This window comes from Callorhinus ursinus, unplaced genomic scaffold (assembly GCF_003265705.2).
Source record: "Callorhinus ursinus isolate GAN/ISIS: 27379988/994484 unplaced genomic scaffold, GSC_fseal_2.0 scaffold97, whole genome shotgun sequence".
In the NCBI taxonomy this organism is placed as follows: domain Eukaryota; kingdom Metazoa; phylum Chordata; class Mammalia; order Carnivora; family Otariidae; genus Callorhinus; species Callorhinus ursinus.
The window spans coordinates 719,025-743,438 of NW_027397159.1; the positions used below are offsets into that span (position 1 = coordinate 719,025).

The following is a 24,414-nucleotide window of genomic DNA, read 5'->3' on the forward strand; positions in this document are numbered from 1 at the left end:
TGCGCCCCGCCGCCGCTCGGCCCGCCGCGCCGCGCCCCAGCCGCCCCGGCCGCCGCCGCCGCCGCCGCCCTTCTCGCGGGACCCGCCCGTCTGCGCCGCGGCCCTGCCCCGCGGCGTCCCTATTGGCTGCCGCCGCCACCGCCCTTCTCGCGAGAGCTCCCCCCTCCCCGGCCACGCCTCGGCCCGCCCGCCCGGTGCCCCCATTGGCCGCAGCCGCCGGTGACTTCCGGTTCTGGCCGGAAGCCCGGCCGGGCGGGGGGCGGGGGGCCTCCCGGCGTTCCCACCCGCGGTGCCCCCTAAAGCGGGACGGCGCCTGGCCCTCCGCAGTGCCAAGCCCCCGGCTGCGGAAACGTCGGCCCCCTCCGGCCCCGGACTCTGCCCGCCCTCCGGGCCGATGTGCGGAGCCGGCGCCTGCCCCGGGCTCCCTCGCGCCCCGCACGCGGCTTCCCTGCAGGCGCGCGGCCGAGCGCGGGGGCTGGTGGCCCTGCGCTGTGCGCCGCCCTGGGCGCGGTGGGCCGGCGAGCGGCGCCCTGGCCCCCGCTGCCCGCTGCCCGCCGCGCGCCGGTTCCGCGCCCGCTCGCCGGGCTGGCCGCCACGCTGTCGCCGGGCATGCCCGGTGGTCCCCGCGAAGGACCGCTGTCCCGCGAGAAGCCGGGCTCAGAGCCCGTGTCCTTGACCCACGGATGGCTTCCCGCTTCCCTTCATCCCTCAACTCCGGGGTCCACTGCCTCTAAGCGTCTCGCGACCGTCGCGTCTGAAGTGGGTCCCGCCCCCACCGCATTGCCCTGTTGTACTTTCTCCGTAGCACCTGCCGCGGTCTCGGCGCGTTCCTCGGCGCCTTTCCCCGGCCCGTGCTGGTCCCCACGGGTACTGGCCCCGTGGCGGCAGGGCTCTAATGCGCCTGCTTCTTCGCCGCGCCCGGAGCACCTGCAGCGGTGACCGCACATGGTGGAGTGGAAGGGCGTCCCTGAGAAACGGCCCGAGCGTGGCTTCCGACGGTGGGACCCACCGCTGGATGAGGGGGCGGGCGCGAGACCAGTGCTCACTTCCCGTCTTCACGGCTGAGAGAAGCCTGGAGCCGTTACCTGGGCAGTGGGCTTGCAGGTAGGTCACCTGCGTAAGAAGCCTTTCCTTGAAGTAGCATGTGTTCACTTGTTTATGTTCCTAAGTGAGTGACCCCTGCAGTGTTGCCCCCCACGGTTCTGGCGCACAAAAGGCAGTAAATACTTAATATTTAAAGAGGGAACCGTCGAGCGCCGGTGTAGGACCTGCACACCCAATCCATTAATGCCAGTCATCGTCAGGCCTTAGCTGGAAGGTCCCATGTCAGTTCCTCCCAGAACAGGGCGGATCCCTTTTCATAGGTCGTTAGGGTACCCTATACAACGTCTTCACAACACCATATTCGTTAATGATTATATATTTTGTGAAATGATTTAATACCTGTCCTCAAACCTGGGAGGGCTGTGATTTTGTTTGTCCGTTACTGTATTCCAGGAAACTAGCACAACCCCCGCCAACGATAAACACATGTGGAAATGAATGAGTGAATATTTGATTTTTAAATGGTGCCAAAAGAGCATTTTATGTTTGTTTGTTTTTTTGAGACTCCCTGATGTTCTAAAGTGTACATAATATTCTAATTTAACTGAAGGGCAAGGCGCTTAAGATTTCTGTCCAGGACCACACACCTAGTAGGCAGAGCTCAGTCTTAAATAAAAGGTTTTTACTCAATTCCTAGTACAATGCAGTGCTTCTTCCACATTCTGGCTGGAACATGAGACAGAACCTCCAAGTATTTGTTAACAGACTGATAAAACAGACACACTCTGGCAAAGCGCAGAGTAAATACGTGGGTAAAAGTGAAGCCATTTGACCTGGTTCACGTGATTTAGTGTGAAGCTCTGTCCAATGCAGATGTGCCATCTTGGATGATGGCCGACTAACTCAGTCGGATTATCTCAGCTGGGAAGTACAGAGCTAAGAGAATAAAGTGGGTGTGGCAGCTACGGAGGTCAGGATGTACCCTGAGGCACTCTGAGCACTTCCTGGTCCTGGGGAAGAAGTTGGGTGTACCCTGCAGTCTCTGACACCATGAAGTTGCAAAAACAGTCCAGCAGGAAGAAATGCTTTGGTTTGGGTGCAGTGTTTTTTAAAAAAAAAAAAAAAAAAAAAATGCTCTGAGAATGTGGCAGAATATCCCTGGGCCAGGTCTGGGCCTGAGCCTTAGGAAGGTCTCGCAGCTTCTCCTTTGGTGCCTTGGAAGCCCTGAACCACCATGTAAGAAGTCCAGGCACCTTGCCAGAGAGACCACGTGTCGAAGAAGGGTCTGCAACTCTGTTGAGAGGAGGTCCCCATCATCCCAGCCAACCTGCCAGCTCAGGGAAGCCACTCAAGTCACCAACAGCAAGACCAGCAGAAACTGCCCAGCTGAGCTTCAGCCCAGATGGCAGAATTGTGAACAAATGAAATACTTGTTATTTTGAACCACTGAGTTCAGGGCAGGATTGTTAGGCAGCATCAGGTGATGAAAACACACCTGTCTTCTCCCATGGCCACAATCTGCTGACACCAGGTAGCGGGCACTGTCTGATGTGGGGCGTACACTTTCCAGCTTACTTAAGGCCCGCTCACTCTCTGTTGTCTCATTTTCTTACTGCAGAGAAATCTTCTCTCTTTGCACTGTCTGGTGCACTAGCCACTAGCCACGTGTGGCAACTTGAACTTAAATTACTACGAGTTTAATAAAATGAAAAGTTCTGTGCCTCAGTCACACCAGCCACATTTCAGGTGCCCAACGGCCTCCTGTGACTGGTGGTTACCACGGTGAGCAGCACAGCATAGATCATCCCACCTTTGCAGAAAGTTCTGTCCGACACGCTGCCTTGTCCTGACGTGCCGTGTGCACCCTCCTGTCCTTCCAAACGGGATGCCATTCGGCTGCCTCCTCTCAATTTGTGCTGCCCCCCTCCTTGCTCCCCACCAGCTACCCATGCGGCTCAGGAAAAGCTAACGTCATCTTTGTTTTCCGGATCTAACTATTCAGAACCAATGCTAGTCTCTCATGCCTCTTCACAGTGACTGGTTTGGAAACCCAGACTGTAACCATTCAAGACATGACATTCCCCCAGGGCCCAGCAGAGCACAAATGACATAAATCGGCCCAGTCAGCCAAAAGAAAGGACTCTTTTTCCATGACTGCAACGGAGACACACTCTTCCAAACGGGGCACGAATTCGGGAGCCGGGAGCCCTCACTGCTGCTGGCAACTGCCTCACAATCATTAGTCGAGCCAGCTCAGGACGTGGATGGCACGTGGAGAATCAGGGAGAAGTTAGATAGTAAAGACCATAAAGCTTAACCTGTTTAGGCCACTGTGTTGGGTTTTCTGTTACTTGTAGCCAAAAGCCACCTGTCATGGCGAGCAGGAAAATAAAAGAATAAGAGAGGGCAGCCCGATTTTTTCCTCACACTTGGTCCAGTTTGCTCGTAGAGTTTCTGCCTGGCCCATATAAGCAGTGTGTTTTTAGCCCCTGTGCTAAGCCCCAGCGATGATAGCGCTAAAGAATTGATGTAAGTTGACTCTCGCCACTTTACGGCCTATTCTTGGAATATGCCCCTGTTCCTGAAAGTAATCGTGGGAGTCTCTCCTTTGCACCTCAAATAAATAAGTACATGACCTAACTCACACAGCTGGCGTGTGGAAGAAAGGTAACGTCGTCTTACAAAGTGTAGTTTTGTGGGCAGTCTCTTCACCTCAAGGACTCTCTGGGAAACGGGACCTTACTGCAAGGTCGCTTGTGGTGTGGACTGGAAGGCACCGTTTGCTCTGATGCAGGACGTTTCCTTCTCCATCACTACCTTGTCCCCTGTTCCTGCTCAGTGCAGAGCCCAGAGGAGATGCTATCTTGATGGAGTGAATTCAGAAACCACTGGGGACCGAGGACACGTCAGGGGCTGTCAACTTTTTCACGGTATTTCTGCTTTTCATTTCACGTCTGCATGCCTCATCCTGTGCCGCCGTACAGCTGTATCTGCTTACTCATAGTTTTCTGCTTTCTCAAAACATGGGTCTACAAGTGGCCATCACGGACGTCCTGTGCCATCTGTACATCACTAACCAACCCTTCTCCACATGTCATGACTGCTCAGTGTCAGTACACATGGCCAGTGCTTCTGCTTTCCTGCTTCCCCAGTTCCATCCCAGGGACCACGACAGGCCCAGCCCGTCTCTGTGCGCCAGGCCACGGAGTGAGGCCATCCCGTCCATCTCTTGACTCTCCTCGGGTACAAAGTTGTTGTAAGTTCTGGTTATTTCTGGGAGTCCCTGTTGTAACAGTTCTGTCTGGCTGCAAAGCACGTAGGTAAAAGCAGAAAATATGAGAAGTAAAAACAGTCAACCTGTGGGATGGAGTCAGGCCTTATTTTCTTGAGCCCAAAACAAAGTCACACTAACCTGCTGTTGTGAGAATTAATTCAGCTTTCAGAATGACTTCTGTTTTATTTTTACAGGGGAGGTGAGCGTGTGTGGCCAGGAAGATGGGTTTTGGTTTGACTTCTTTCAAACACTCGTTTTCTTCGACCCTTGTGAGTAGCAGCCTCTACTTCTTGGGTTCCTTCTCCCCTGTGCTTTAAATAGCCATGAGACATCTGCAGCAGGCAGGCACTCACCGACAGAAAGGGGGAGGGAGGAGAGAGAAAAGGAACTTCTGCTTCCTTCCGTTTGAAGAAGTGCAAGACATGGGGCCGCACCTGCCCATTCTCTTTCGACTGCCACTCTTACAGTTCCTTGTAAACATCTCCATTCCTGTCGCTGTTGTAAAACAGCCAGCAGCCACAGCATGTTCATGTTTTAGACTAGGCCTTACAGAAGAGGTCCGGGGAGATGAACAGGAAGGACGAGCACTAAAGCACGTGCGTGAAATGATTCAGCTCGTGATACTAAGGGCATGCCCAACACATGGAGAAAAGAAGGGATTATTCAGTGAATTCTGTTGGGGTGAGCGACTATACACAGGGGAAAAACAGGCTTCACATTTCAGACCAGCATAAATTCCAGCATAAATTTTCTATCAAAAACATTACATGAAACTATTGGCAAACAGAAAATCTCGGGGCAGGGAACGCTTTCCTAAGCCTAACACCAAGGCCATAAGCCATAACAGAAAACATTAATTGATCTGGCTGCATAAAAACTTAAAACTTATTTGCATAAAAAAGGATAACTGCAGTTGGCAGCAAACAGACTTTAAAAATACTTGAAATATGTATGACAGAGTTAATGTCTTTATTTTATAAGTTCTTGGACTCTTACGGGATTTCTTGGGTAAATATCCAATAAATAAAACTGGCAAAGTGAATGTTCGGGCGTCGTAGAAGAGAGCGGTCCTCCGGTGCTGCTCAGCATCTCTTCTGCTAGGGGCACCTCGCTTTTCAGCTCCTGGGGTGGTACAGGCAGGACTGGCCGTCCCCTAGGCTAGCTGTGATCATGGTCATGTGACCTAAGCCCATCCAATGGCAGGATTCTATCTGTTGAGCTACAGTGATAGGCTCAAAGACGGACCCCATTTTGGTCTAATCAGAGCTGATCCCTTGACTTATTCTGGAGGACCAGGAATGAACTGTTCCTTCTTCTCGATTTGTAATTCTAAAGATATAAGCCTAGAGTTGCCAGGGGCCATCTTGTAAAACTTAGGAATGAAACAACTCAGAAAAAAGTAGGGATGAAGAGAGAAAGACCTTGTTTGAAAAAGACATGTTCCAGGTCTAGGTTCTGCCTATCGCCTAAAGTAGCTTTTTTCTTGGACGTTTCAGTTGTGAGCCCATGACTTCCCTTTCTGATTAAGCAATTGTGCCTTTCAGTCCCTTGCAATTGGAAAAGTTCCAGCCAATACAAGCAATACATACACATGCATGCACACACACACGGAAAGAAAATGCCCTGAAAGGGAAAAAAAAAAAAAAGTCAAGTTACACCAGTAATTTAAAAATGCAGAAAGAGGGGACATGTCACTTGAGCTGAAAAATAGTCAGTGTTGGCAATTGTTGGGCAGTCAAGTGAGGGTACTCATAAATGGTCAATGGAGAGGTAAATTTGGTACAAAGTTTCTGGAGGGCAATTGGCTGTTTATATCAAAACCACATTTGCCTACACTGAACGTGCAGTGCAACTGCTAGAAATTTAAAAATGCATGCAGAGACTTAGCTATAAAGTGTTCATCACAGTGTTGCTTAAAAAGCAAAAAAAAAAAAAAAAAAAGGGCGCCTGGGTGGCTCGGTTGGGCAACTGCCTTCGGCTCAGGTCATGATCCTGGAGTCCCGGGATCGAGTCCCGCGTCGGGCTCCCTGCTTAGCGAGGAGTCTGCTTCTCCCTCTGACCCTCTTCCCTCTCGTGCTCTCTCTCTCAAATAAATAAATAAAATCTAAAAAAAAAGGAAACAGCAAGGCACTGATTAAATTATAGTGCGTGGGTACACTGGGATACTATGTAGTCATTGAAATGATGCAGGATTCTGGAAATGTGGAAACACATTCAAGATTCACTGTGTTCGTTTTCTGTTGTTACAAAACAAATTACCACAACTTTGTGGTGGCTCAGGCAACACCGTGTCAGCTCACAGCTGTGGGAGCCACAGGCTGGGCATGCTGGCTGGTTTCCGGCTCGGGGTCCCGAGCAGAAGTGAAGGTGCGGGCTGGGCTAAGGTCTCTTCTGGAGCTCTTTGTGGCTCCTGTGATCGTGGCTGAATGTAGTCCTGTGAGGTGGGGAGGAGAGGCCCACTTCCTGCTGGCTCTCAGCTGGGGGCTGCTCATAACCCTGAGCCCGTCCGCGCTCTGTGCACCTGGCCGCCTTTGGCCCCAGTGCCAGCCCCAGAGACTCCAGAGGATCCCTCACACCGGAGTCTTGGAGACATCAGGAAATGTGCAGCGCCGGTCAGTGACTGGGTGAGACTCACCCTGTACGACCTCCCTATTCTAAGGGTGACTAATTTGGAAATTTAATCCACAAATTCTCTTCACCTCATCACATGGATGGACATTTGATTGAATAACTGGAAGAAGGCATAAATCAGGAGGCTGGAAATCTTGGGGCCATGTTAGAATGTGGCCTCACATGGGGTAACCCTGTCGCGACCCCTCTCTCAGAGCTTTTTCTGTATCCTTGCTTAATAAACTTCTGTCGCTTTACTCACTAAAAAAGGTGGGGGGGTATTGCCTACCACGATTATTAAGTTTTAAAAAAAGGCAAACAACAAAAAACACACATAAAACATTTTTGCTTTTTGTAACGAAATGACAAACACAAAGCAAAGCAATACAAGTCGACAACAACAAGGTCCTGTGTTCCTGGGTCCGTATAGCGGGGCTGAAGGGACTCTAGAGCCTGTACGGTCCGCATCACTTTGGGAGACGTGCACCTTCTTGAATCTCCCGTTTCTCCTGTAAAGTGCTGAGAACAGGAGTACCTGCAACCTAGGGTTGGGGGGAGGACGGGGGGGGGATGGGCACTGCCAGCTGTGTGATGGGCACCATGATTTCATTGAGTCTGGAAAAACTTGAGACCAGAGTATTCATAGTGGTTGTCTTAGGGCGGTGGGATTCTGTGATGTTATCTGTGTGTGTTAATCCTCTGTGTGTGTGTAATATAAATGAAAAAGGGGCACCCGGGTGGCTCAGTCGGTTAAGTGTCCAACTCTGGATTTTGGTTTAGGTCATGAGATAGACCCCTGCATCAGGCTCTGCACTCAGTGGGGAGTTGCCTTGAGATTCTCTCTCCTTCTGCCCCTCCCACTGCTCACATGCTCATGCTCCCTCTCTCTCTCTCAAGTTAAATCTTAAAAAAAAATAGTAAAAGTTTAAAAGAATAAACACAGGTCAGTGCTTACAATAGGGTGTTGTTAGCAGCAGTTAACCTCTGATGTGCAGTGATGGGACCTCTGTCTCCCGCATCATGAGGACCGTGAAGCCCTAGAGCTGCAGCAGAGCTCTCAGATGTCCTGCCCCAGTTGGCAATGATGAGCAGCTTTGGGATGAGCGTCCTTGCACTGCAGAGTTAAGAACGCAGTACACCCCACCTTCAACACAGCAGTGGGAAGAAAGGCCCACTTTTTTGGCCAGAAGCTCAAAGGGAAAATTGTTTAGTTCTGGTTGACTTCCCCATGTTCATTAAGCAAGACTGGAAGAAACTAGTTATTTTAGACCAACAGCTTGCTTTTGTATTTGGTCACATTCGAGTGCTGTCAGTGAGACAGGAAGAGAGAGCGCAACAGTTCTGCCTGCGCCTTTGGTGTTTAGGAAGCTCTCTCTCCCTGTCTCCCCCCCGTGCCCCCTTCACACACATACACACACATCCCATAGTTGTAGTTCTCAGTATGGTGGGGAAGAATGATCCTACAGAGATTGGAATCTGCTAGAAAAAGAGGAGAGTGCCCCACTTGTTAATGTCATGAAGGCAAAAAAAAAAAAAAAGATGTCAGGTGCTGATTTTTGTCATGAACCATTTCTAAAGTCAATATGCCCATGGTGCTCTCCCCTGAAATGCTATACTTTTATACAGGGTAGATAATAAACTTTCATTTTCCTTGGTGCCATGAACTAGAGAAATAGTCTGAGCAAACACTTATGATGAAAGAAAAAACAGATTTTGCTTTACATCTATTTTAAGACCCTTATGTTAGAAGCATCTGGAGAAATCTTATGAGAGGCTTACAACCTTTTCTGTTCTAGCTGTGCCCCCCCCCAGTAATTATTTCTGTATTATCCCATAATAACACATTTTTTGTCTTTGTACCCTTTTCTATTACCTACTTGGGAGAATCATAAAAGACTTCACCAAAATGACCTAATTAGCTATGATACTGTGTAGTCTTTCTTGTCTTATAAATGGGTAAGCTGAAGCAATGAATGAATAAAGTAAGGGGCCCTCAAAGATATGTGAGAACCTCTTACCTTGCAGGCGTATTTCAGAAAAATCCAATAAAAGTGAATTTCAGCCTAGGAAATCCTATTGCAGCACTGACTTCCATTAAAAAAATCAGGAATGCGGGCGCCTGGGTGGCTCAGTTGGTTAGGCGACTGCCTTCGGCTCAGGTCATGATTCTGGAGTCCGGGGATCGAGTCCCGCATCGGGCTCCCTGCTCGGCGGGGAGTCTGCTGACCCTCTTCCCTCTCGTGCTCTCTATCTCTCATTCTCTCTCTCTCTCAAATAAATAAATAAAATCTTTAAAAAAAATCAGGAATGCATTATCATAGGAGTAAAATTTCACAGCAGTGCACAGTCAGTGATTTCATTTAATTCAGCAAACATCTACCAAGTGCCTTCTCCACCCACAACATGGTCCCAGGCAAGTGGAAGTTGGAGCATGAGTGAGATCAGACCCCTGGAGACAAAGGGGCTGGCTGCTGATTATTATGCAGACTGGGACCAGCATGGGGGAAGGGACAAAGAGCCATGGGGGTAGAAGTGGGGAATAAATAGTCCCTTGTGCGGGAGCCAGGGCCTTCATACACACATTTTTGAAATGGGCCAGTTAGTGGGTCGAGTGGTTGCCCCGAAAAAGATATGTCCACATCCAGGTCCTTAGAACCTGTGTTCTCTCTTAGTGACCATTTGATGCAGGGCGACAGTGCGCCCCGCTAACAGACTGTACTTCCCGGCTGCTGTGGATGGAAGATGTGGTCATGTACTCTATAAGATAAAGGCTTCAGCCGTGTGACACTCCAGGAGCTCCGAAATGCACCATGTTGGGTGCACCCTTGTGCCCACCCTCCCTGCTGCCTGGAGCCTGACTGATGGGCCGGGCTGCGGCCGTCATGCGCACTTTACGGACATGTTGAGAACAGAGGCCGGACCCTGGGATGTTGGACTTCGAAGCCTGGGTCCCTGGTGATGGTGGAGCCATGAAATAAACGAGTTTCTTCACGTTCAGGTGGAGATCATGAAGGAACTGAAGTGAGCCTCCACCACTGTGGTGCGCTGAAGAGCTCAGGCCCCCTGTGTCAGACTGAACCAGGAGGCTAGACTGGTGGGACTCCAAAATCTGGGAGCTGGCGCACCTAAGCCAAGACACAGCCCTGTCAGTGCCTCAGGGTTACGGTTCCGAAATGGAAACGTCAGAACAACCAATCACAAATGGTCAACCAGGCTTTCAGCTGGAGCCAATTAACATACTTCCTTTGATTCTGCATTTTCCCTATGAAAGTCTCTCCGGGAGTTCCTGCCCCTCCCCCACCAACCATTTCCAGTTCAGTACTGCTCCATTGGAGTCAACTTTAGCTCAAATAAACTGAAAAATCTTACTGTGCCTCAGTTTATCTTTTAACACATCTAAAGGGGACAAGACAGCTCCTTCTTATATCTAGTGGACTGTGGAAATGGTTTAAGATTGCCACATCTCTGATTTTTCAAGCCATTCAAGAGACCCTGGTCCTGATACCCCTGGGGCAGACTCTGACCACCCTGGTGCCCACGAGGCCGTCCATGGTTCCTGAGGGAGGGCATCTGCAGTCACCCCTGCTGCTGGTCCCTGTGGGAGGGGACCCAAAATCACCGCTGGTGCTAGTCCCCAAGGGAGCAGACCTACAGCCTCCTCCCCATGGGAGTGGACCCATGAGAGTCCACCTGTGATCTCTTCTGGTTCCCATGGGAGGGACCCGAGGAACCCCTGGTGCTCGTCCCGTGGGAGCGGTCCTTGTACAAGTGGCCCCGCGAACCCCGGGGCCCCGGTCCCCGTGGGAGAGGCCTCGCGCTACCCTCTCTCCCCCGCTTCCCGCGCGCCGGGAACCCGGTGCCAGAAGCGGCGAGCGCGGGCGCGGCCTCAGGAGCGGCGGGCGGGACCGACCCAGCGCCACCGCTCGCCGCCCGGGCGCCCGCACCCCACCCCCTCCCCCTGTCCGCGTCCCCGCCCCCAGTTCCCCCCCCCGCCCGGGTCCGCGCTCCCGCCCCCGCCTCCGGGCCAGGTCCGCGGCGGCGGCGGCGGCGGCGGCAGGCGGTCGATGGCGGCATGCGGCTCCTGTTCCTGGCCGTACTGCGGCGGCACACCGGCAACGCCGTCACGGCCGAGCGCGTCCGGTAGGTGCGGGCGCCGGCCGAGCATCCGCGTTGTGAGCGCGGCGCGCTCGGTGGGCCCCCCCCCCCCGGCCGCCCCGACTGCGCGCCCAAACGGACTGGCGGGCGCGCAGGGGGCCTGGGCGGGCGCGGGGAGGCGGCGGCCCGCGGGAGGGGGCGCGGGGAGGTGGGGTCCGCGGGCGCGCAGGGCCCAGCCCCGGCCCAGGTGCCCCGGCCCCGCGTGGACGCGGCTGTCCTCACGCGCACCCACTGGCCTCTGGGGTTGTCTGGGGTTGCGGGGGGGGGGACTCCGCTTAGGACCCCGCACTAGGGCAGGATGGTAGGGAGAAGGCGCTGCAGGGGCTGCCGGCCTGCTCCGCACGCACATCTTCCGTGCCTGGTTCATTGATGCTTTCTGTGCATTAGGAGCGCCCTAGGCTTGGGGACTCAGCAAGGAGAACCGAGGTCGGGTCTGCGTGACGCTTACATTGCCGTGGGGCAGAAGAGAGTAAAAGCGCATGGATGTCTGCCGTGACCGACGCAATGTATATAACCTAACAGGGTTAGGGGCTGCTCGTGCACGGGAGCTGTTTCAGGCAGGGAGGCCCTGGGGAGGCCTCCCTGCCTAAGTGACGTTTGTGCAGAATCCTGAGTGCGAAGGAGGGTCCCTGGAAGCCTGGAGCTGGGGAGGGTTTCCAGGCCCAGGGTGCAGCAAACGTGCAAGCGCTCCCTCATCCTTCGGGTGGGCCCTGCTGACCGAGGGGGCCTCCCACCTCTGCTCCCAGCATACCCTGTTCCATCCTCCCCCTCCTGTGTGCTCACCTTCTCAACACTTACCTTCTGCTGCAATGATCTAGTCATATGCTTATTTGTGTTTTTTCTCTTCTCCTCTCTGCACTGTAAGCCCCTCAGGGCACGCACAGACCAGATTAGTGCCTGAAGCTTAATGGAGAGTCATTGTTGCTGTTTTTAACTGACTTGCTTCATAAAATTTCTCAACTTACTTCCCCTCAGTGGGTCTGTTTCCCCATCATTAAAATGAACCACTGGGGGCAAAGCCAACCCTTTAATGTCCCTTTCCACTTAAAGATGTTACAGTTCTCCACCAGATTCTAAGTGGCAATGACTGATAGAGGATAAATCAGTTTTCTGAGGCTTACGATTAGGATTTCACAATGAGGATTTCCATCATACAGGTTTATCTTCAGTCTAATTTCAGTGCCCCTGCTTTCACTCATGGGCACACGGAGGGAGGGAGGAAGTGCCCTGTGGCCTCTGCTCTGATGAAGCACATTCTAGCAGGGGGTCCACAGAATTAGAGGAGGCAGTTTCAAATGGGGGTTAGGGCCACAGGCGGGCTGGGCAGGGAGCCGTTCTGACTTGGTGATGGTTAAGCTCAGACCTCTGTGACCAAAAGCAGCAGCTCGCTCTGATCTGGGAAGATGGTTCGGGAGGGGCTAATAGCAAGAGCACAGGTCCCGAGGCCAGACCGAGGTTGACGAGCCTGAGAAGCAGAAGGCGGGGTTCTCTGGAATCTAGTGCTTCCGGGGCAGCGGGGGGGGGGGGGGGGGGGGGGGGGGGGGGCAGTGCCGGGAAGGGGGGTCAGAGAGAGATGCCAGATCCTGTTAGGGAACTAGAGAAAGCATCTCTTTGTTTAACATTTTGTTCCCGATGTCAACGGTACATATGAACCCCAATATTCCAAAGGCCCCTAGGCGCCCCCAGCCCAAAATGTCAGTAGTGCTGAGACAAACCCCGCTCTGGGTGGAGTGGGTAGACATGGCTGGAGACGTGGGCAGGACCCATGTCATCCGGGACCCGTGGTTTTGTGCCACGAACAGAATGAAGCCACCAAAAGCGATCCAGCATGACCTGAGCTGAAGGCAAACGCCTAACGACTGAGCCACCCAGGCACCCCAAAAGCGATCCAGTTTTGAAGAAGGTCGTTTGAGCTGTGTTTTGGAGGGTGGCTTGAGGGGGCAGAGGAGGTGAGCATTTGGGTCTGACATATTTCAGAAGTAAAGTAAACAGGGCTTGGCTGTTGAATGTGGAGCATGTCGCATAACAAAAGCACAACTATTTAGTAAGGAAATTACTGTCCTTTATTCAAGGGAAAACGACCCATGGATCAGGGATTCCCTGCCTCACCAGCCGGTCGCACTTCTGTGGGATTTGGGGCTAGAGCGAGGTTCATGGAGCCTTAGAAGCAGCTCGGCGGGGACAGTCCTGGCTGGCTGGGAGGTCGGGGTTCCTCTAGCTAGCAGAGCTAGCAGGTCCTGCCTGCGAGGGTCAGGTGAGCTGGCTAAACCGAGCTGGAGGAGCCCGACTGGCCTGTGTTGGGTTTCCTCAACAGAGATGCATTTCCTGGCCAACTGCGGCTCGGGTTTGGGACGTGGGCCAGGCCACCGGGCAGCCTCTGTATTTTGTGGGTCCTGCTGGATGCAGTGGTTTAGCCGGTGTAGGCAATAGCTGGGGGGAGGGTGTTTGGGAGGAATGGTCTGTGTGGGGATCGGTAAGCAGAGTGACTGTTTTATTGTCTCTGCGCACTTTGCCCTTCCATAGACCTGCGTGCCACGTGGGGGAGTCCGTTCACCTTGTGCCTGACCCAGCAGCTGTTAGTTAAGCCTTTCTACATACCTTCATCGGGCACCTCCTTCTGGAGTGGTTTCTGAAGCCCTGCGAATGTTAGAGGGTTTGTTCATTAGCGTGAGGCATTCAGGAATAATTATCGCTGTTGAGGGTCTTTGGTTTGCTGGAAGGGTTAAGGGGGCCCCTGTGTGAACACGAGGTCGGGGAGCCTGCACCCCTGTCCCCACTGCGGCGCCACACTCCACTGCCCAGGTTGGCTAGTCTGGCTCTCAGAGTGGTCCAGCGAGGGGACCGGGGTTCCCCGCTCACCTCCCATCCCCTGAAGCTACAGCCATTTTCCAGAAGAACCTGACAGTGATCCTGACAATGCCTCTAAATCAGGCACATGTGTTTAGGTCACTTCCTAACAAAAAAGATCACAAGGAAAAGCTGCTCTGGTAAGTTAAAAACAGGATCAGGAACCTGGGGAACAAAGTTCTCTAGAGAACAAAGTTCATTTCATGGGTGATGGAGAAATAAATTGCACAAGTAATGGATGTGAAAAAAAATATTCAGAGTTGTTGTAGTGAAATAGTGGTGGGTCCACAGTTTGAAAGGGCGCTGAACTCAGGTGGGAGGCCGGTCCTCAGAGCCCTGGAATAATCAGCCAAGGCTGGGCCAAGTTGGGCCCACAGGCCAACCAGACGCAGTGGCTGTTTCGTGAGGAAAATCTGGGGGGCAGGGCGGCGCCCTGCGGCGCTGGTTGCCGCCTCCCCATCCCCCCCATGGCAGTGGCAGATCTGGGCAGTTGGACGGGGACCCAAAGCTCTGCAGTCTCCAGCCCCTTCCAGGAAAGGGTTTCTGACCCCTGTTGTACACGGCGCTCGCCAGAGTACCGGCGCCAGGCCTGCGGTTTTGTCGGCAAAGCCCCTCGGGTTCGGGCCGCTCCGGTCGGAGGAGGGAATTCTGAGGGTCATTGTGGCCCACGGATGCACGTGTTGGCATCTGTATGACTGTGGGGAGCTGGCCTTGGAGCCGAGGGTGCGGCCGGCTTGTTCTCATCCTCCCTCTGGAACAGGTGCGTGGGGTAACAGAAGCAAACAGAAGCTGTGTGGAAAGGTGTGTCAGGAAGGGAGGGGAGGAAGTGCAGAGCGGCCCGCCTGCAGGCCAGGGCTGACTCCCATCCCCACGGCTGCCCGCTCTTCGGACCTCTGGATTCTGCTGTGATCGCCCGGCCCTTGGGAAGAAGAGCCCGAAGGAAAGTTCTCTAGGCTTCTAGCTCTTCTTCAGCAGATGCCAGGGAAACTTCGGACGTCTGTGAAGTCAGTAGGAAAAGGCTTTACTGTTGTTCCCCCTCAAGTAATAGTTTTTGAAAGTCACTTAATATTTTCATTCAGCAAGTATTTATTATTGAGTGTCTCCAGTAGGGCATGGTGCCCGAGGGTGCCCTCTGTCTCCCGAGCACACGGCCATCAGCTCTGTGCTCAGCAGGTGATTGCACAGAAGGTTCTAGCGTTCCTGCGTGGCAGACGAACAACATACATTTGCAGAAATGGCTCAGTTAATTGCCTTGTGATCTGTGCAGGAAGAAGTGCAGGGTGATGAAAGGAGCAGGCCTTCTGGAGGGTCTGGGGAGCTCCCCTGAGAAATAGCTTTTTCTTTCTCCTACACTTTGCTTTATTGAGATATAGTTCATGTACCAAAAAAATTCACACTTTCAAGGTGTGCAATTCAGTGGTTTTTAGTATATTCGTAAAGTCACGGAGTCATCTCTACGGTCTGATTCCAGAACATTTGTCTCACCAGATGCCCCGGCCCCCACTCGTCTGCTCTCTGTCTGCGTGGCTCTGTTTCTCCTGCACACCCCCGTAAATGTGACCACCCCCCATGCGGCCCTTCCCGAGGACTGTGCATACGCGTCACTGCCGGACCCTCTGATAGCCGAGGCGTTCCAGGGGTGGGCACCACGTTGTGTTTGTCTCATCCTCGATCCTCGGGTGGAGGCCACTTGGGAAGTGGAAGGGAATAGTGCACACGCTGATAGATGGGCTAGGTAATGGATGACTCTCTAAGCCAGAGCCCGGCAGGTGAGCTCGGTGAGGACCGAGATATAGCTGGGAATGGCATTCCCGGCCATGGGAACCATCTGTGCGGAGGCCCAGGGGTGGGAGAAGCAGTGCGGCCTGAGAGTAGCTGGCTTGGCAGGTGGAGCCACGGTGAGGGTTCTGGACACAGAGCGCCCACAGGACCGCAGGCCTGGGAGAGGAGAGGGCTGGCTCTGCGGCCTGGTGAGCACCCAGCCCCGTGTTCAGGGAGTGCGGCCACACGCCCACGGGGGGCTGTGTGCTGCTAGCATGCCCCGTGTGCCCGTCCGACCATGGGGACACTTCTGGCCCAGAGCCAGGGCTGCGACGGGCAGACATGGGGCTGGGAAGCAGGTGGCTCTGGGGGAGCCAAGGGAGGGGCATGTTCAAGTTCCAAGGGTGGGTAGCCACCCCGGTGATACGAGGGGTCCCCGAAATCATGGGCCCGAGCCGCGGCCGTCCCACCCCACCACACTCTCCCACGCCACTGCAGCGGCGGCCACCAGGAGGTGGGTGGCTGGGGCGTCCTGGGCTTGCCTTGCCAGACGTACCTTGGGCGCTACAAAAGGCCAGCAGAGGAGGGGTTAAGGGATTGACAAGCACCTCACTAGACCCACAGGAAAAGGAGTCTTTGTGGGGCTGGGAGGACACGCAGGAGGGGCTCCTGGCGGCAGGCGGGGAGGCCGGGGCCTGGGAGCTCTATGAGGTCAGAGGTCTTTGTGGTTGAAGTGATTGAGGAACCTGGGGAAAGATAATGATTGTGCTCAGAGACTGGATGACTTTAGAAAGAGCTGGATGTAGCAAGCAAGTTCTGTATCAAATGCCAATAAAAGCTCTAAGCTGCTTGTCTGCAGTGGTATCAGAGATTTTCAGCTTTAAGTAAGTGGAAACCCAACCCCAACTGCCTGGACAATGAAGGGAATTTAGCGGCTTATCCGATAAAAGGTCTGGAGGTGGGGCAGTCTTCAGGCTTGATTTTGCAGCTAAGATGCTAAGGACGGGAGTCTGCTTCTTGCCCCTTCTTGGGTCCACTTCCCATTCTTGCTAGGTTTTCCTTGCCGGCACCCCCCATGTCAGGCCTTGCAAGAAGGAGGGTCTGAGTCTCTGCAGGGGCAAGTGAGGGCCCCCAAGTCCTAGAGCTGCATGTCTGTGGTGGGAGGACCGCCAGCTGGGGTGCTCTGATTGCCCTGAGCCAGCAGGAGCACCTCTACCTGGGGCTGGGGCACTTCCCACTCAGATGGGTGACAGGGACATTCACAGTTTTGGGAAGAGGGGACATGGGAATGCACACTCGAGGCCACAGACCCGGCAGGTGTGAGAGCTTCACTAATTCTCATAAAGGAAGGGGGAAAGCAGACGGCAGACGTCCGTGAACTTTTGAAGATTTAAGGGAATAACAAATGTTGGCACTGAAGGAGCAAGAAATACATTTGGGAACATTAAAATCAGGAAGTTTTCCATAGAAATTCAAATACCAATCCTCCCTTGGTAAGATGGCAGAACCGGCAATGGTGAGGAGCATGTCTGCCTGGTACCAATAGAAGCAATTTGACTGCCCCTGTCATTTTACATATTCTGGTGGTCACATTAAACAAAGCACAAAGAAATGGATAAAATTAATTGTAATACATTCTTTTGAACTCAGTATTTCCAAATACCATGTCAATATGTCATCAATACAGAAATTATTAGTGAGCCGTGTGCATATTTTACACTTAGCGCATCTCTCTTCAGGCCCTTAGCGCATCTCTCTTCAGGCGAGCTCATCACGCCTCATGGTTGTCACTAGCCTCCCCCCACAACCCCATTCATATTTCATTAGCCCCATCTCAGCAGACACTGGGGCTTGGGACACTTCCTGATCTGGTCATTTTGCCTGTTTTCTCGTGGAACTTTGCATTCTTTTAAAAAGACTGGCTTCACCACAGTAATCTCTTGAGCACCAGAATCCCATTTAAAAGGTAGATATACTTTACAGTTTAGAAAACACATTGACAGCACTATTCTAAGTAACACGCTGTCCTGCAAATGTGTTGTTATCTCCCTTAATCCACAGAAGGTTACATGGGGCAGTGTCCTCTCTAGTTCACCATTCCAAACTAGAACCTGTGAATTTGTGCAGGCTGTCACACAAGGGCCTGCATCTTCATGAGCACCCTCATCATTCCAAGACCAGCATGATTTCTTTTATACATCAGAAATTCTTGAAATACTGTCCAGAGAGCACCATTTTACTCCAGCCCCCGCCAACTTTCCCCCACCAGAAACAGCACATCCCTGCTTCTCCCCCGTAGGTGCTGTGTCACTGGGCCTGGCCAGGGGCTCACGCCCTGAGAGGCCCACGGGGTGGGACAGCCCTGAAGAGTACTAGGGCCCTGTTCCCATCTCAGGGTCACACAGGGTCACATGGGGATAGAACAGAATGCAGTTGGTATTGCCTACCCTCGTTAAGTTCCTCCTGCAATTTTTTTAATCCAGACATCATAGTTTATGCAAGTTTGCCTAAGTTAAACACACACAAATGATCAAGGTTCTCTATTCCCTCAGTTAGAGGATGGTTTTCAGCCAGGTGGAAGCAGGTAAATCCTACTGAATCTGAAGTCGGGCATGTGCAAATGGGTTCATCTCTTCCCAGAACTGCCAAATCGTGCTTAAGATCTCTTAATTTGTGAGAGATGCATTCCTTCTCAAAACAGCCTTCAGTCGGGGCACCTACGTGGCTCAGTCGGTTAAGCATCTGCCTTCGGCTCAGGTCATGATCTCAGGATCCTGGGATCGAGTCCCACGTCGGGTTCTCCGCTCAGCAGGAATCTGCTTCTCCCTCTGCTCCTCCCCACCGCTTGTGTTCTCTCTCTCTCTCTCTCTCTCTCAAATAAATAAAATTAAAAAAAAAAGCCTTCAAATAAACCAGAACTCCTTGGACATATTAGGTGCTCACAGAGTTTATTTGAATCACATGATCACTTGAAGAAGGAAGAGGGACAGAGCAGCTTAAGGGCATGAAAAGTCAACCAGAAACAAGGGTAAACTCTTAGTCACAAAGAATTAAGATTAAAAAAAATTGTTTTGGGATATTTATAAGATCATAACGTTAGTGTTGAAATGTCATTTAAAAATATGTTTAAAAGACCAAGAACAACCCATTATGTGTACCTAACCACCTCCATTCCATATGTCCTATCTTATCAATTCTTCCTAAGACAGAAATCTCTCAGGAATGGATTCTCTAAGTAGAAATCAAACTGCTTCTTTTCCATTTATCAACACATTCGTTTTTGGTTTCTCATTTCCTAGAGTTTTAAGAAAATGGAATAACAACTACTCACCCATGCTCAGAAGCACACTGGATTCTTATTTTTGTAAAATACTAACTTTGAGGCTGATGAAAGCTGGCTCTGTTTGTCCCTTGCTCACAGCCCTTGCAGAAGAGTTGAGGTGGGGTGAGGTGGGGAGGGCAGTGTTCCCGGCTAATAATGACTGATCAGCATTAACAGTGGAGATGGTAAGATGGAGATACTCGTTGTACTTCAATAGCTTAAGCAAGATCTCCGCTTCTTATTTGCCCAGTGACAGCTGCAGCATTGTGCATTTAATTACAGAGAGAGAGAACAATTATCATTTGCAGAGTAGCGCAGGTGATGATGCTCACCCTACTCCCCAGGGTGGGTGTGAGCAAGATGTTTGAATCTGCTCTTGCCTCAAGAGTTCCTGAGCACGGGCGCCTGGGTGGCTCAGTCGTTAAGCGTCTGCCTTCGGCTCGGGTCATGATCCCGGGGTCCTGGGATGGAGTCCCACGTTGGGCTCCCTGCTCAGCGGGAAGCCTGCTTCTCCCTCTGCCTCTCCCCCTGCTTGTGTTCCCTCTCTCGCTGTCTTTCTCTCTGTGTCAAATAAATAAATAAAATATTAAAAAAAAAAAAAAGAAAGGGTGCCTGGGTGGCTCAGTCGGTTGGGCGTCTGCCTTCGGCTCAGGTCATGATCCTGGAGTCCCGGGATCGAGTCCCGCATCGGGCTCCCTGCTCAGTGGGGAGTCTGCTTCTCCCTCTGACCCTCCCCCCCTCATGCTCTCTCTCTCAAATAAATAAATAAAATCTTAAAAAAAAAAGTTCCTGAGCTTGTGTGTGGCTCCCACATCGCAAACAACTTGGCCATTTTATGACCACTTTGCTTGAAGATTCTAGCTCCTTCATTCTTTTATTATTCTTATCCTTATTTGTTTTGTACACTATTACTCCTAAATGCAAGCCCCTAGTTCACCTGGTGTTTAGCTAAAGAAATAACAATCTGTTTTATGGCTGGAGTAAAAAAAAAAAAAAAAAGGGCTATGTTGGATTTGAACTTTGTAGTAGAGCGACTTCTGGATGATTTTAGAGATGCTTGAGGGTAATTTTCAGGGAACTTGATGGTCACCTACGTGCTGGCTTTGTAATGGAAGCCTAAGTGCGATGTGAAGGATCGCAAGACAGACTCTGCACAATGGTGGTGGGGGAACAGATGTGTGGTGGGATCGGGGGCTGTGGGATCTCACAGGAGCTTGCATTAGGAAATGGACAGTCATGGCCACGGGCACTCAGAATGCACGCTGAATTGGGCATCTTGCAAGTAGAAGAGTAGGTCTGGAGCTAAGGTGGGTGGAGTGGGGGGCGGCCGGCACGCGGGCCATGAAGGGCGCCCACTGCGTGCCAGGCTAAGGCGTTTGGACTTGATCCCGGAGACGCATTCAGCCATCAGTTCATTCAAGAAGCAAGGCAGATTCGGGCCCCATTCTCCCAGAGTTGATGGCTGAGCTGGCTACCCTGGGAGGCCCCGGGTGGGTTCGTTGATGTACACGTGCACACACACCTCCAACAATTATAAAATATAACATCTGCCCATGCGTAAAATCCGGCAACACGAAAGGGCGTGTCCCTGTTTCTCCTCCGTAGACATAATCATTGGTATCTATTTCTTATGTGCCCTACAGATACTCCATGCACACACACTATATATACACAAAGTATTCTTCACTTCACCTCCTCTTCATTAATGACATTATCTTGGAGTTGATGCTAAATTACACTTGACCCTTGAACAACTCGGGGTTTGAACTGCATGGGTCCACTTACATGTGGAGTTTTTTTTTCTATAAATAGAGTACAGGACTGTAAATATATTTTCTCTTCCTTATGATTTCCCAAATAACCTTTTCTTTTCTCCAGTTTATTGTAAGAATATAGTATATAATATGTATGACATGCGACATCTGTGTTAATCAACTGTTTATGTTAGTGGGAAGGCTTCCAGTCAGCAGTAGGCGGTTAGTGAAGTTTTGGGGGAGTCAGAGTTATATGTGGATTTTTGACTGCATGTGGAGGTGGTGACGCCCCAACCCCCACGTCGTTCAGGAGTCAACTGTATTTCACCGCGATCTACTGCATCCCTTTTTTGGCAGCAGAGCTTGGTGGTGTCGAACGTGCCTTAATGTAGCAAGTTCCCTACTGACGCGCACTGAGGTTGTGTCCAGTCTGTTTGGGGAGTGAGACGCAGCTGCAGAACCTCGTCTGGGGGGCATGTTTTTGCACGCATATCCAAGGGTAGTTTGGGAATTGATTCCTGGAAGTGGAGGTGTTTGGTGACAGTTTGTGCGTCTGAAGTACCCTAGCTGTGGCTTCATTGCCCACCAGAATTTGTACCAGTTTACCCGCTCAGAATAATGGACAGGCGTGTTTATTTCACAAAGCCTTAGGCAGACTTTTGATCTTTACAAATATTCTACGTAAAAAAGATGACTGAAGTCCAGCACCATTTCCTGTATCTAAAAGCCCAGTTGAATTTCTTTTTCGAGGGCCTGCAATTTTAGGTCCATCCCTAATTTGCCATCAAGTTGTTACTTGTTTTTTTTTCTTATTGATTTATGAGAGCTCTTTATTTATTAAGTAAATTAGCTTCTTCTTTCTGTTAAGCGTTTTAAGTAGTCTTTCTCAGTTTCTTATCTGTCTTTTGATTTTGCTCATGCTGTGTCATCATTCAGAAAATTTCTTTTATTAGATTTGTATTTTAGATTTATGTTACAAGGAGCTGAACCAGGATGAAAAGAAAGATACGTTCTTGAAAGATATTTTGGAGGCAGAATGGAAAGGCCATGAAATATCTTTGGAAGCTGTGATAATGGGTGGCTTTGGAAGTCTTTATTAAGAACTGGATGTCAGATGCCTAAAAGCAAACTTTGGGTATCATCCATAATTAAGGGACAGGAGAAAAAAGGTGGAGTCAAGGAAATTTAGAAAAGGAGCTTTCTGGCCCAGCAAATGCCACTGAATACTCTCAGTGTGTGCCTTTTGTCTCAGGACTGAATTAGCCCTCATCCCGCTGGCCTTGGTCCCCACCGAGGTCCCAGGGACCAGACACTGGTGGGCGAATCATTATTGCCAGTGATGGTGAGCCTTGTCCTGTGTTTTAGGAGGGTTGCCCCTACAGGACAATTCAGAAGATACAGTTTATTAACTTTTTGATTTAAATAATCTTTTGATTTCAGATGTTCGTCCCCGTAGCCACCTGTGGCATATTTATCCTTTGCCCTCATCTTTTTCTTTCTCTGTTTGTATTTTTTGGTAAAGGGACCATCTAGAAGCTGCCGGCCATGTATGTCTTCTGAAAGATGCCTTTGACCTGGAGAGCTCATCTGAAACCGCCCAGCTCATCAAGGCTGAGAACTTGGAGGCAGCCCTGGCTCTTCACCTGTACAGAGGAGGCCGACTCTTGCAAGGTAATCTTTCTGTCCAAAGGTGAAACACTGGAAATCATGCAAACCAGAGGCACTTACAGCGTCAAATAAAACAGTTGGGGGGCGCCTGGGCGGCCCGTCGGTGAAGCGTCTGCCTTCGGCTCAGGTCATGATCCCGGGGTCCTGGGATCGAGCCCCACGCCACTGGGCTCCTGCTCGGCGGGAAGCCTGCGTCTCCCTCGGCCTCTGCTGCTCCCCCTGCTCGGGCTCTCTCTCCGTCTGTCTCTCTCATGAATAAATAAATCTTTAAAAAGACACAACAGAGCTGAGAACTCAGTTCATCCTGTTGACCCGGTTCAAACCTGGAAGGATCACCCTCATCTTCTTTGCGTTGTCCTTCTTAGGGCCTCATTTTCCAAAAGGATGTAACTCTGCCGACAAGAACGGATGTGTGCTGAAGCCGTTGTACCGCCTCCCCGGAGAGCTGTCCTGAATGTCCTGATGTACAGCTCCTCACTCAGAGTATAATTTTCAAAAGTCGAACATACGCGCCTCTTAGAAACACAGAATGGGCACGTATGAAACATTTTATTCCACTGATTTACTAACAAGGCAAACACTAAGATCCTGAAGTAGCTTAAAGAGCACCTGAGGAACTGGGAGTTGAGTGGGTGCTTTAATGGAAAATATGAAACTAGGTTGCTAGGTCAGCTACGGAGCAGGGTCACGTGCGATGGGCCCTCCGGGACATTAGTCAGGGCTCTCCAGAGAGACGAGCCCAGGAGGACATGTACAGACACACAGAAGAGGAGATTTATCACGGAGACGGGCTTACGGGATGACGGAGGCCCAGAAGTCTCGCGGCCTGCCCTCTGGAAGCTGGAGACCCTTTCCGTCCGGGTCTGAAGGTCTGAGAATCTGGGGGCTGCTGGTGTCAGTCGCTGTTTGAGTCGGAAAGCCCGAGAGCTGGGAGCCGGCATGGGGGAGGACGCATGTCTCGGCTCAACCTCGCCCTTCTGCTCCAGAGGCCTTGAGCAGATGGGGTAACACCCACCTGCCTCAGTGAGGACGGCCATCTTCCTCCCTCTGCCAATTCAAATGCTAGTCTCAGCCGGAAACACCCCCACAGACACATGCAGAAATAATGCTTTACCGGCTGTCTGGTTGTCCCTGAGCTCAGACATAGCGTTAACCATCACCACCGCACAGAAATGATTTACATCGCTACTTGACCCAGACCAGCAAAGTATGTATTTTTTTAAGTAAGCTCTACATCCAACATGGTACTTGCACTCGGAACCCTGAGATCCTGCCATTTGCAACAATGTGGATGGAACTGGAGGGTATTATGCTCAGCGAAATAAGTCAATCAGAGAAAGATAATTATCGTATGATCTCAGTCCTATGTGGGATTTAAGAAAGAAAACAGATGAACATAGGGAAAGGAAAGGAAAAATGACAAAAACAGAGAGGGAGGCAAACCACAAGAGACTCTTAATCATAGCAAACAAACTGAGGGTTGCTGGAGGGGAGGGGCGTTGGGGGATGGGGTACCTGGGTGAGGGGCTTTAAGGAGGACATGTGATGTAATGAGCACTGGGTGTTATACGAAACTGATGAGTCACTAAATTCTGCCCCCGGAACGAATAATACACTATATGCTAACTAAATTTAATTTAAATAAATTAAAAAAAAACAAACCCAGAGTCCAGTGCTCTCAGGCTGAGCCAGCCAGGCACCCCAAACTGCAAAGTATTTGATGCAACTTCACAGAGTGTGAGCTCTTAATTAGTAGTAAATAGTGCAGTTGAACAACAGTACCCTCTCTCTTAAAAACTTGACAGCTCAGTCCCCGGGGGACCTTAAAACACAGTTCCCTCGGTCACTGAAAGGACATGCACGCAGTCCTCGTTTTGACTTCAGCTACAGCTGGGGGCTCTTTCTTCTTAACACTCCCGAGGCCGATGTGACTTCCGTGAAAGCACAGAGGCACCAAGTGAAGGCAGAAGAGACCACTG

At 51.4% G+C, this 24,414-nt stretch overlaps 1 protein-coding gene and 1 long non-coding RNA gene across 7 annotated transcripts in view; one reads left to right on the forward strand and one right to left on the reverse strand.

Annotated features, from left to right (window-relative positions):
- The first annotated feature begins 254 nt into the window (after window positions 1–254).
- Window positions 255–24,414, forward strand: part of GLT1D1 (glycosyltransferase 1 domain containing 1) — a 90,726-nt gene continuing 66,566 nt past the window's right edge. The window contains exons 1-2 of one of the 6 annotated variants that reach the window (XM_073888850.1): window positions 255–1,104; window positions 22,290–22,438. In XM_073888850.1, the coding sequence (XP_073744951.1) occupies window positions 896–1,104; window positions 22,290–22,438 (358 nt within the window). In that variant the 5' untranslated portion in view covers window positions 255–895. Of the gene's footprint in view, window positions 1,105–10,938; window positions 11,069–22,289; window positions 22,439–24,414 lie in introns of those variants that run through there. The other 5 variants (XM_073888851.1, XR_012376978.1, XM_073888848.1 and 2 more) reach the window with 5 other exon arrangements.
- Window positions 4,264–12,002, reverse strand: LOC112813605 (uncharacterized). Its single transcript, XR_003205549.2, has 3 exons — window positions 11,882–12,002; window positions 4,457–10,053; window positions 4,264–4,349 (listed from the first exon to the last, which is right to left on the reverse strand). It is a non-coding gene; the product is annotated as an uncharacterized lncRNA (long non-coding RNA).